General features: G+C 41.7%; 1 protein-coding gene across 2 annotated transcripts in view; it reads right to left on the minus strand.

Annotated features, from left to right (window-relative positions):
- Positions 1-12,747, minus strand: part of SH3GL1 (SH3 domain containing GRB2 like 1, endophilin A2) — an 84,475-nt gene extending 71,728 nt beyond the window's left edge. Inside the window, exon 1 of one of the 2 annotated variants that reach the window (XM_036735538.1) lies at positions 12,485-12,747. In XM_036735538.1, coding sequence (XP_036591433.1) covers positions 12,485-12,529 — 45 coding nt within the window. In that variant the 5' untranslated portion in view covers positions 12,530-12,747. The remainder of the gene's footprint in view (positions 1-12,484) is intronic. The other variant, XM_036735529.1, reaches the window with a different exon arrangement.
- Positions 12,748-13,152: the final 405 nt, after the last annotated feature.

Below are 13,152 nucleotides of genomic sequence, written 5' to 3' on the forward strand. Positions count from 1 at the left end.
TGCTTTTAATTGAAGGAAAAGTAGATCTATACACAGGTCCCCTACCTCTCCTATAGTGCTGCCAATTTACATGTTCCATATACTCAAGGCCTTAAAAAATATTGTTCCATCAGCAAAAAAAGTTTGCATACCCCTGGAAACAGAAACTTTCAACCAGACACTTAAATATGTCCTTATTAGCAAAGCCTGATGTGATTTCACATCACAAGCTGTTTTCTCCATAACCTCTAAAGACAACAATCCACAGACTGATGAAACAAAACAAGTCCCTGCCGCTGGTATCTCTATTCCCCCATCTCTGACCTTCCTAAGGCAAATATTCAGGACAGATTCCTTGAGTTCTGAAACCTACAGAAAGAAATCTCAGGGAGTTATAATCACTCCCACACAAGAAAAGAGGAAAATAAATCCCCAAGACCACTGGCAATACACAAAATTCCCTAGATCCATGACCCTGTACCAAGAATCAACGTCCCAATCAACTACGATGGCCCAGTCAGTGGCTATTACAGAACTAAGTAGATCAGTGACAGGGCTAGCTTACATGATATTTTACACAGGCCATTTTTAATGAGTACACTGGAGCATAATTAGGTACAAATGCAGCATTACAGTGGGTGGCACCTACACCTAGGTATCTACATATCAATGAATCGCCCTACATAGGGAAAGTGCCAAACAGTCTCAATTATCCTATGCAAATGGATAGTGTCCTTTTCCTTGGGTTCTCCTACAGCAGCAATTCTCAAAGTGTGGTCCAGTGATTCCTGGGAGACCCGGAGAAGCTTTCAGAGAATCCACAAGCTCAAAACTGTATTTTTAATAAGACTAATAGATTTTAATTTCTAATATGGCAAATATTGACATAACCCATATAAATGAAAGTTCTTTTGAGGGGTCTACAATAATTTTTAAGTGTAAAGTGGTCCTGAGATCAAGAAGTTTGACCTTCATAGTAACAGAGAGACATAGAGCCTCCAGGGCATAGCCTCTCACTCAACTAGCATTTTTTTAAACATTAAGTTCCCACAGGAACTGTGCAAAGCACTAGTGATACAAAGACAGAACTGAAACAGTCCCTGCCCTCGAGGAACTTACATTCTATAGGGAGGGAAATGATATTTTCATATATGCACAGCTACAAAATAAATACTAGGTAATGGGGGTAGGAAGGAGAAGGTATTAGTGGCTGGGAGATCAGGTAAAGCTTAATGTAGAAGGCAGCACTTGAGCTGAGTTTGGATGGAAACAAAGAATTCCAGTATGTATAGGTAACAAGAAAGAACATTCCAAGAACTGGGGGCAGTCATATGAGGAATAGAAAGGCGGCTAGTCTGGCTGGACTATAGAGTGCAGAAAGGGGAATAACAAACAACAAAACTAGAAGTTGGGGTCAGGTTTTAAAAGCCTTTGAAAGTCAAGCAGAGGAGTTTATATTTGATCCTAGAGGCAATAGGCAGCCCTATTTCTTTCAAGATGAAACAGAAAATTCTCAGCCTGGTACTTGACAATCCGCTTCCCCACCTGCCCTTGCAGCTCTATTACATGCCATTCCCTTTCACGTACTCTGCATTTTGGTCAAACTGAGTGGTCAGCTGTTTCCTGTAGATGAAGGCCTTGCCTTTGCACAGGCTCTCCCCCATGTCTGGATGCATGTCCTCCTCACCTCTGCCTCTTAGAATCCTGGTTTCCTTCAAAGAACAGGCCAAGAGCTATCTGCTCCATGAAGCTCTTCCATTAACTGTTGGTGCTACTGACCCCCTCTTGAAAGAACTTGGTGTTCCTTTATGTATACTTTGTATTTCCTTATCTGTATATATGTTGTATCCCTTTCCTCAAAGTAGAATGGAAACTCCTAGAGGCCAGAGGTTTCTTTTTTTGTCATTATATTCCCTGCACTTAGTCAAGTGTTATGCATATAGTATGCACTTAATAAATGTTTAATTATGAGAGAATAATTATTAATAACCAATGATTGGGGAGACCCAGAGTTTCCCCCTTTTTCTAAAGTCTTCATTTCAAAGTTCAGTCTCTTGAAGGACATTACTGATAAGAAGATTGAATTAACTCTCAGAAAGCTTGGTCAGACCCCACCCAACTTTGCAAGGAATTTAATCTAAGGTGGGAAATCCCATGGTGTTCTATTTAGGTTGGGTGGGGATAAATTATTTGCTTAGATAAATGTACAGATAGTCTTTTTTTTTCCAAGATGAGTGACATGATGTCACTCTCTCAGCCCCTTATTGGACTGGGTCTACCTCTCATTGTAATATTCACTCTCTCATTCTTGTTAATTAATCAGAGTTGGTTGCTACCTTCAGGAACACCCAGGGCATATAAACTGTGAACCTACCATCATGACAGGTCTTTGGCATAGGAAGAGTGTCACTAACCTCTTTTATTAAAATGCTAGCATTATTGATAAAATGACTAATTACCCAGAAATTAAGTCTAACTTTTTCAACATCAAAACTGAATTGCTTCAATGTTTACAAAGTATTCTATATTAATTCTAAAATAAATTTTTCTACACAACAACGCTGAGGTTTATAGAGATGTAAAGATAGAGAAATTAAGGCTAAGCGGGGTTAAGTGACTTTCCAAAAATCAGACACTTAAGTGGCAGAGCAAAAACCTGAATCCAGACCTTTTGATTCCAAGTCAAACACTTTTTTCCCCTGGAGCACAGCTGCCTCCCCTATATCTATGTTATGGATATGGTACTCCCTCCAAATTTCAACAAACTTGCCTCTTCTAGATCATTAAATATCAGTCAAATCCCACATCCTCTATGAAGCACTGCAGAATAGGAGAGGTCCTCAGCAGCATTCAATCCAACCCAGGCCCCCAAAGAGAATCCCTAGTATAATACACTTGCCAAGGAGATAGCCTTTGCTTAAAGATCTCTAATGGTACAGGGTTAGAGAATGGGCCTGTAGTTTCATTGGCATACGGAATTCAGGGAGAGGAGACTTCTTCTGCCGAGGCAGGTTGATACCTACAACATTGCCCTGAGCACCAAAGGGTTAAGTGATTTGTCCAGGGTCACAAAGCCAAGTATGTGTTGGAGGCACAATATTATTAATCCCCCTCTGAATCCTAGGCATTGTGCCAAACACTGGGTTGGTATAAATTCAAAGCATAAAACAATCCTTATTCAGAAAGTTTATATTTTAATGGGGAAGACAAGTATATTCAGCATAAATATAAAGGGAATAAATACAAACATATCCAAAGTAGTTAAATACTAGCTAGTTTAGGAATAAGGGCACTAGCATTGTCAGAAAGACTTCCTGCAGAAGATGGTGCTTAAGCCCTATCTTAAAGGGAGAGAGGCACTGGGTAAGGAAGAAGTGAATTCCAAGCTTGGGGGACAGTCAATGCAAAGAAAATGAGATGGGAGATGGAGTATCCTGTATGAAAAACAGATGGAAGGTCTGTTTGATTGGTTCACCAGATTGTGGGTGAGGAACTAATGTCCAATGAGGCAGGAAAGAGGTTGGGGCTAGGTTGTTTAGAGCACTGGCAGAGTACATGCTTAATAAATGTTTATTGACTGACTGATCATATTTGAACCTAGACACAATAAGAAACCACTCAAGATGGTTGCACAGGGGAGTCACATGGCTAGAGATGCAATTAAAAAAAAATTACTGGCAGCAGTGTGGAGGATAGACATTAGCAGTAAGGAGATGTGAGACAAGGAAACCAATTTTGGAATCATTGTAATAATCTAGGGGAGAGGTGATAAAGGCCTGAACAAAGGTGGCAGCTGTATGACTGAAGAGATGCAAGAAATGTTATGAAGATTTGGCAAGTGGGTTGGATAAGTACAAGTGAGGGTTAGTCAGAAATCTAGGATAATACTGAGACTTTAAGCTTTGGGAGACTGGAAGGATGGTGGTACCTTCAACAAAAATAGGGAAGTTTGGAGGAATGGAAGATTAGGGGAAAAGATAATGGATTAAGCTTTCAACATGGTCTTGGATATCCAATTTAAAATGTCCAGTAGGCAACTAGTGATATGAGACTGCAGCTCTCGGAAAAGACCTTAGAAAACACCCACAGTAAGGAGAAGTAGAATGGATGACAAGCCAGCAAAGGAGAATAAGGAATAGTCAGACTAATAGGAGGTGAACCATGAAAGAAATGTCATGAAAACCCATAGAGAATCCAGAAGGAGCAGGAAATCAACAACGTTAAATGTTACAGAGAAGTCAAAAGGGATGAAGATTAAGAAAAACAGATCGTTGTTAATTCTAAAGAGTTTCAGTTAATGAGGTTGGAAGCCGAATAGTAAAGGGTTAAGGAGTGAGTGCAAAGAAAGTGGAAGCAACAAGTGTAGACAGCTTTATAAAGGAGTTTGGTTAAGAAGGGAGAAAAGACAGAAGGATAGTTTAAGAGGAGGATGGGGTCTAGCAAAAGTATTTTAAGGATGGGGGAGATTTGGGTATATTTGCAGGTAGCAGGAAAGCAACCAAAAGAAGATGAGTTGGTTGGCATTGTTGAGAAAATCTACCGAAGAAGACAAGAAGAAGACATATCAAAGGTACATGAGGAGACGGTTGGCCTTGGCAGGAAGGAACTTCTTCAGTAAGAAACTGAAGAAAGAGAAAGTAGGAAATGATGTCAAGGAGTTTTGAGATGGAGAGCATGGGAGAAGGGGCTCATGTCAAAAAATCTCAGTTTTCTCAGTAAAGTAATGATCAAAGTCCTCGGTGAAGGGAAAGGGAGGTGTGGAAGGCTTAAGAAGAAAGGACTGGAACACAGTTTCTGTAGGAAGTGGGACAAGTAAAGACTAAAAAAAAAAAAGAGGGAAAGATTGCTGCAGGGAGTGCTCAGTTGAGGTTAGATAACATGAATTTGTAAGGAACTCAGACAGCAAGATGTGTTCAATGGCCAGTGACTAGGATTGGAGGAGGTAGAGAGTAGGTAGTAATTAGGAGATGAGCTTTGTCAAGAGATGAGTGGCAAAAGGACAAGGGGGCAAAGGGCTCAAGTATAAAGTTGAAAATGGCCTATTTCTGAGTTGAGATTGGAGATAGATGAAAATAAAGTCAGAGCAGAGTGACAGCCTGAGAGATGGTGGAACAGAGGAATTAGAGGTCTTGATGAGGGCAAAGAATAGGTTTAGGAAGGGTAAAAGCTTAAGGGAAGGAGGAATGATAGGAGATTAGTATCAGATAGGGTAGTGCCAAAGTTTAAAATTAGGTAGACTGGACAACTGTAGGTAACAGCGTGTGTGACCATCCCTACGTTGGCTAAGAGGGAATGAAGGAGTAGGTATTAATATTTAAGAAGGCTATAGAATTGGGAGATTATGAGACTTGAGGGAGCATATATATGCATATTAAAGTTTCCTAGTGTAAGAGCAGGATTTGGGGAAGAGATAGTAAGCAGGTATTCCTTGAAAAAGAAGAGAGAAGACCTGGGGGGGAGGGGTCTGAATACGACAGCCACCATAACTTGGTAGAAAATTTTGATTAAGTGGATTCCAAAAGAGAAAAAATGCCTAAAAAAAAAAGAAAAAAAGGGGAGGTGGTAAAGAGACAATCTGGAAATGACAGTGAGGAGGAAGGGGTATTCCAATTTCTTGGCAGGGGAGGGCTGATTGCAGGGTATGTGAGAGAAGATACAGACAACGCTAGACAGGCTAACCAGATCTTGAACCCAGATCTTCCTAATTTTGAGACCAGGTCTCTATTTACCTATTAGGTAGATACATATTAGGTTCCCTCTCCAATGAGAGATTCTAACTATAGCCCAAAGTACTCTTTCCTCTGTAAAACTCCCACAATATTAATATTCTGTACCTCTTATTTGGCACTTATCATCTTGTACTATTTCATGCGTGAATTTGTCTCCCTAAAATCGTGAGTTCCTTGAGAGCAGAAATTGCGTATAACATTTCTTTTGTATCAATCCAAATACTTATTACAGTGTAATGCAAATTGTAAATGTGAAATATTTGAAGGTGCTTCCTCTAAAGCTTGAAATGGGATCATGTTGAATAAGATTATTTCCAGGAAGTTTTACCCATATTTTTCTGCTGGAATAGGAGAAGCTTGGTCATAGACCCACTCTTAAGGTCCAGGCATCAGGCTAGCCCTCCTTGGAGAAGAACAGAAAAGGAAGATCAAGAAATCCCCCTGGAAGCCAAAGTTCTTCAAACACTGATTCCCAGCTCAACAGGAAATGAGCAAAAATGTAACCAAATTGCAAAGCTCAGGAAAAGTGTTTGCCAAATTCATGAATATGTAAGGCCCTGGAGATAGAAAGGAACCAGCTGCAGACAGAATTTGACACATTTCCCCACCCAATTTCAGGGATAGCTTTGCAAAATAATGAAAAGTACAGGCCCAAATATTTTACTAGTGAACATTAAATAATCTTTAGAGTATGTGGATGTTTGGGGTGGAGAAGGGTGGGAGACAGTCTCAACGGGCCTGCAGGACTCCAGACCTTAAACAGAAAGGCCTGAAGCCCTTGGGTTGGTTTTTTTTTTTTTCAGGCTTTACTATTTTTTTTTTGCAATTTTATTTAAAGTTTTGAATTCCAAATTCTATCCCTCCTTCTCTTCTCCCCCCCCACCCCCGAGGGTAAGCAATCAGATAGAGGTTATACACTAGAGGTTATACACGAACAACTAGGTAAAACATTTCCATATTAGTCATTGTATACAAGACTTGAATAAAAGGGAAAAAAATGAAAGAAGGTGAAAAATAGCATGCTTTGGTATGTATTCAATCAATATCTGTCAGTTCTTTCCCTGGAGGTGGATAGTATGTTTCATTGTTAGTCCTTTGGGATTGTCCTGGAGCAATGTATTGCTGAGAATAGCGAAGTCACACAGTTCTTCATCAAACAGTATTGCTGTTACATTATATAATGTTCTCCTAGTTCTGTTCACTTCACAATGCATCAGTTCATGTAAGTCTTTCCAGGTTTTTCTGAAATCATCCTGCTTGTCATTTCTTACAGCACAATAATATTCCATTACAATCATAAACCACAGCTTGTTTAGCCTTTCCCCAATTGATGGGCGTCCCTCTGAGTTCCAATTCTTAGCCATCTCAAAAAGAGCTGCTATAAATATTTTTGTACAAATAGGTCCTTTTCCCCTTTTTTGGATGTCTTTGGTATACAGACTTAGCAGTGGTATTGCTGGATCAAAGGGTATACAGTTTATAGCCCTTTGGGCATAGTTCCAAATTGCTCTTCCCAGAATGGTTGGATCAGTTCGTAACTCCAACAATGTATTAGCATCCCAGTTTTTCCACATCCCCTCCAACATCCAACATTTTCTCTTTTTGTCGCATTAGCCACTCTGATAGGTATGAGGTGGTACCTCAGAGTTGTTTTAATTTGCATTTCTTTGATCAATAGCGATTTAGAGAATTTTTTCATATGAGCATAGATAGCTTTGATTTGTCTGAAAACTGCCTGCTCACATGCTTTGATCATTTATCAATTCGGGAATGACTTGTATTTTTATAAATTTGACCCTGTTCTATATTTATCTGAGAAATGAGGCCCTTATCAGAGATATTTGTGGCAAAAAATTTTCCCCAGTTTTCTGCTTTCCTTATAATTTTGGTTGCAATAGTTTTGTTTGTATAAAAACTTTCTAATTTTAAATAATCAAAATTATCTATTTTATATTTTGTAAAATAATCAAAATTATCTATTTTACATTTTATAATGTTCTCTGTATCTTCTTTGGTCCTAAATTCTTCCCTTATTCATAAATCTGAGAGATAAACTATTCCATGCTCTCTTAATTTGCTTATGGTATTAACCCTTTATGTGTAAATCATGTACCCACTTTGGTCTTATCTTGGTATATGGTGTGAGATATTGATGCCTAGTTTCTGCCATACTGTTTTCTAGTTTTCCCAGCAGTTTTTGTCAAATAATGAATTTTTGTTCCAAAAGCTTGGATCTTTGAGTTTATCACATGCTAGACTACTATGGTCATTTACTATAATGTAATTTGAACCTAATCTATTCCACTGATCCATCACTCAGTTTCTTAACCAGTACCAGATTGTTTTTGATAATTTCCCCTTGGAAACCCTTAATTATTAACAATAAAACACCATTGAAACAAAGCAACAATTACACTCATCTTGAAAATAAGAAATACAGGAGACAACTTTACTACCACCTCCCCACTCCCCCAACTATCCTGTAATGCTACAATGTGCAGTTCGTTTCTGAAATCATATCGTGCAAATTGGCCACATGCCTTGAATTAAAATGAAGTTTCTCCAGATTAGATCAGTTTCAAAATGTTGGCAGGAGCCAGAGTAAGAGAAGGGCCAAGATGAGACTTAGGGCACATTGTATCCTTATGTCTCTATTATAAACCATACAAATCCTAAACAGTCAAATTGAAAAGAAGCAAATTTAAGGTTGAATTTATGAAGTTTTGCTGTTGGGAGAAGAAAACATAAATTGCAGTTTGGATTAATATTAAAATACAAAGAAGAGGCAGAACTACTGTTAGGAAGACAAAGTGGGTAATTCAGGTCCCCCAAAAACATTTTGTAACAATTTCTCAAATTGAAAAAAAAGGGCTGCCATGGAACAGTGACTCAACTTAATGGAAGCTTTGAGTCTTTATAATAAAAGTGCTTTGGTATCTTTAAGGTTAAAAAAATAACCAGAGCTAAGAACAGTGATTAGATAAGACAGTGAAACCTAAAGTCTTTATTAAACACATAGGTTCTGAGTCAGAAATGAACTTTCAACTTTTACCGTACTTAAACAGCAACATTTAAAGTCAATGTCATTTGGGATCTCAGATCATGACACAAAAATCCTTAATTAGAACAATAAATTGCAAAGCACTTTATATTAACAAAGTGTCATATCCATTTATATCTGTCACTATTAACAGTCTTGTGAAAGAAGTTAAGTTAACCTCATTTTACCAATAGGTCAAAGAGGCAGAGTGGCTGAGTGATTCAATTAGACCCTCTAAGCTTCTTGAGTGCAGGGACTGTCTTAACCTTGCTTTTGCACTCCTTTGGGAACTATGCAATGGTAAGACTATGGTAGGTGCCTAAAATATAAACCTATTGGCTAAGTAAGGCATATTGCAATTAATGACAAAATATTTATTGGAACTATTAGTTCCTGATCATTCAGTAGTTGCTCAGTTCCCAACATGAACATCTGAACCTAAAGTTAGCTAGGACAAGTACAGTACAACTGTCAGTAAACTTGCTAGTGTATCAGAATCCAGGCATCATAGTTTCCTGTATGGCACAAACACACCGCATTAACCCTGAATTAATCCCATCCCACTTAAATATCTCAGTTGCAAAATCCTTCCCAACTTCCAAGGCCACCTACTTTAAAGGAAGAAGGAATCTCCTGTGGTTATACTGCAGCTATGGGTCCACACGAAAAGACAAGACACCCCTCTGATCCCACGCCCTTAAATCCCTACAAGCAGACTCACTCTATAGGCCTGGGAGTCTTTCTTAACCTGGGGTCCGTTACCTTGTTTTAAAATATATTGCTAACTATTTCAACAGAATTGGTTTCCTTTGTAATTCTACATATGTTATTTTATGGATTTAAAAACGTTATTCTGAGAAAAGTTTACCAGACAGCCGAATAAGTCTGTGACACACAAAAAGTTAAGAACCCCTGCTTTAGGCCATGCTCCTCCTGGTCTTTTGTATCATTTCCTATTTCTAAAGCATTGGCCCTAAAATTCCACTGGTGCTAGATCAAAGGGGACAAATGTTTTGATGGTCAGATGGTTTCTCACTTATAAAGCCTAATATTTTAATAGGATATCAAAACGTTCTCCACAAAACTGGGTTTAAAAAAACAAACAAACTTGAGTAAGGCCACAGTAATGAGCATTAACACATAGTGCAGCACTCTTGCAACAAGACTGGTGGTATTTTAGAAGACCTATCCCATACCATTTCTGACATCTAATAGGTTAGGTATAAAATATCCCCCAGTACCTTGTAGTACCTCCTTCCTTTCTCCTCAGCCCTGCCTTAAGGATTCCTTCCTGACTGCCTATGGCCCAAAACAGAGCCTAAAGAACATCCAAGAAGTTTCAAAGCCAAAGATCATGGCAAGAGTGACTTCTCCTTTTTCAGACTGAGCAGATCTTCCACTTTGAACATTCTCTCCCTCCTTTCAAGCAATAAAGGTTGGCACTGCATTCCAATTGATGGCCAGCTGGAGCCTTAGGTAGTAACTCAAATCTCTGTCATGGTAAAAACCACAAAAATTATCAGTAAGCCACTCAGACTTGCTATTTAAGCTTGGGAGTAACTTCATAAAAACGCACGCCTATATTAGGTATCAAAATTACATTTCTGTATCTAACCAGTGGAGGGCTCTCTGTTGCCCCTTGCCCTCAAAATGCACAAATAAAGACCTCCCTTCAATTCTAGAGGTGCTACAAATACAAGAGGTCAGACAGATGGTAAGGGGAGCAAAAAGGGTGGGTAGGTGTTAGGCAGAACAGAGGGGAGCAAAATGGATGGTGATCAGACAGATGGCTAGTTATTTTACTGCTTTTCCTCTCCATACTCTTTTTCATCTCAGAGTGGCTCTAAAGAAGTTTCATTCCTTTAGCCTGTAATGGCATTCCAGGAGAAAGACAGTTTACATTATAGAAAGCGAATACTCCTTATAAACTCTCCAGTAGGAGCAAACATACCAAAGCGTAAGTTCATTTTTAACATAACCTGAAAGGTTTGAATAGATAAACAGAGGTGGAATTTGCTTGAGTTGGTTAGCAGCATAACCAACGAAAGCTTTTAACTAAAAATCAAAGCCTTAGCTCTCCAACGAAGTTTTTGGTGGCTTTTTTTTTAATATGCAATTTTAAACTCTTCCAAATTCACCCAGCATCTCTTTTTCTAATTTAGAAATACTGAAATAAGTCTCCAAGTTCAAAATTCTGCTTCAAAAGTACACAGGAAGAAGTCTCTCCTTGGAAATAGTTCATCTCCTCTAGGAGGGTGAAGGGGGATAAGAAAGGCGTTAACGGTTAGGAGACAAACACACAAATAACACAAACAAGTTATCAAGGAAATATAGTAGTAGACTCCAAAAATAATAGAAGTGACAAGTTTATGCATAAACATAAGTAAATTCTTAGGGCAAGGTTTGAAAGTACATGATACAAAGTCTATGGATACTGGATTCTAAACAATCCAGTTGGACTTCATAATTCTCTCAAGGCTGGAGCTGTGAATGTAAATTCCTTCTTTAAAATAAAATGTCCTGTCTGCTAACCTGAGAGACCCAAAGGGTATTCTTGGAAGAGGCACCTTGTGCTGAAACCTTAACTCTGAGAGCTATCATGTCCCTTCTCCCAAAAACCTATGTTGGCTATTCCTTCTGCAAAAGAACAGAATATCCCTATATGTTGGCATTCCAGGATACTCCTGGCCACGTAAGGAATAAGCATAAGTCCACCTATCCCTTCTTGAACAGATGCCTCTTGGCCACGGTGCCCCCACAGATCCCCTCCGTCCTCCCAAAGCAAGAGGCGGTGTCTATGAGTCAACAACCCAGAAAAACCTCTGAACTGATTTCTCTTTCCCCCACAAATTCTATCAAACCTTCCAAGGAACATGCCATGTGCCGATACATCTGAATAACCTTTAGACCTCATTTCTCTTTTCTTCAATAGGCCTTACTAATCCTTCTGGGGCAATGGGCAACATCTATGTGCCAATGAGCAGTCACTGGCCCATTTTTCTCCACTGCACAGATTTTATCCATCTTCCCAAGGGAAAAGAATAGTGCCAGCCTCTCTCCGGACAATCTCTAGACCAATGTCACTTCTCCTTGTGTGTTCTATCCGTCTCCCAAGAGCCTCCCTGAACAATCTATGACCCAATTTCATTTTATTCCAGAGGTTCTACCCGTGTTCCCAGCAGTGCTGGCCTCCAGAGACAACTTCTGGACTAATGTCACTTCCCCCCAGGAGCTCCATCCATCGTCTAAGGGCATAAGCCAGTGCTGGCCTTCCCGAGCAACCTCTAGACCAAAGTCACCTCTCACCACAGGCTCTACGCATCTGATCCTGTGATCCCAGGACAGGACTGGCCTTTCTGGGCAGTCTCTGTGCCAGTGTCACTTCCCATCTTCCTAAGGCAGGGAACAGAGGTGGCCTCCCCCACAACATCTGGAGTGATGTCACTCTCCCCTTCCCCCTCTCTCCCCCTGGAAGCTCCATCCATTATCCTGGGGTGGGGGCCTGGACTGGCCTCTCCGCACAACCTCGGACGTCACTCCCACCCCCGGGGGGACTCCCTCCATCCAGGGGGGGGCTGGGGTCCTTCCGGACCAAGGGCTCCGGCCCCCCCTCCCCACCTCTGCGGGCCGGCTCCCAGCTCCCGGGACGGCGGCCCCCCCTGGAGCGTGCGAGCGTCAGCCGGTCCGTGGGTCCGCTCGGTCGGCCGGTGCTCCCTCCGCCCCCCGCGCCGCTCACCTGGCTAGCCTTGTAGAACTGCTTCTTGAGCCCGGCCACCGACATGCTGCCTCCAGCAGCCAGACCTCCCGGCCGGCCCCGACCCAGCTAGAGACGGACAAACAGAGCGGCAGCCAGACAGCTCCTGACGCTGACACCGGCCGGGCCCGCCCGCCGCTGCCCCCGCCTCAACCGCCTCTGCCCGTCCTCGGCACCGCCTCAGCGCCCGCCCGCCTGCTCGCTCGCTTGCTCTCCCGCTGGCTCGCGCTTGCTCTCAGGATATTACATGGCAACCGCACACTTCCGGTCCCGGCCCCTGCTCGCGCCCCAGACTCCTCCTCCCCTCCCCCTTCCTTCTTCCTCTTCCTCTTCCCTCTCCTGAGCTCTCCCCACGTCTCGCGAAGGGGGAACGGGGGGCGGGGGAGGAGGGGGAGGTGGAATTTTCAACTCCCGAGAGCAAAAGTGGGCCGGACCCTTGAAGCCCTCGCGCTCCCCCTGCCGGCGGGGGTGGGAGTAGGCAGCACCGAGGCCGGGGGGGAGGGCGAGTCCGACAAGACACCGGACCACCATAGAAAATGGCGAAGGAGGCCTAGAGAGGCGCCTTAATCTGACAGTGCCCCCTGCAGGTGAAGCGTCACAAGACCACCCCCACCCCCCCTTCTCCCTTCTCCCCCGCCCCCCCAACACAT

The sequence above is a fragment of the Trichosurus vulpecula genome, chromosome 1 (genome assembly GCF_011100635.1).
Source record: "Trichosurus vulpecula isolate mTriVul1 chromosome 1, mTriVul1.pri, whole genome shotgun sequence".
Taxonomy (NCBI): Eukaryota; Metazoa; Chordata; class Mammalia; order Diprotodontia; family Phalangeridae; genus Trichosurus; species Trichosurus vulpecula.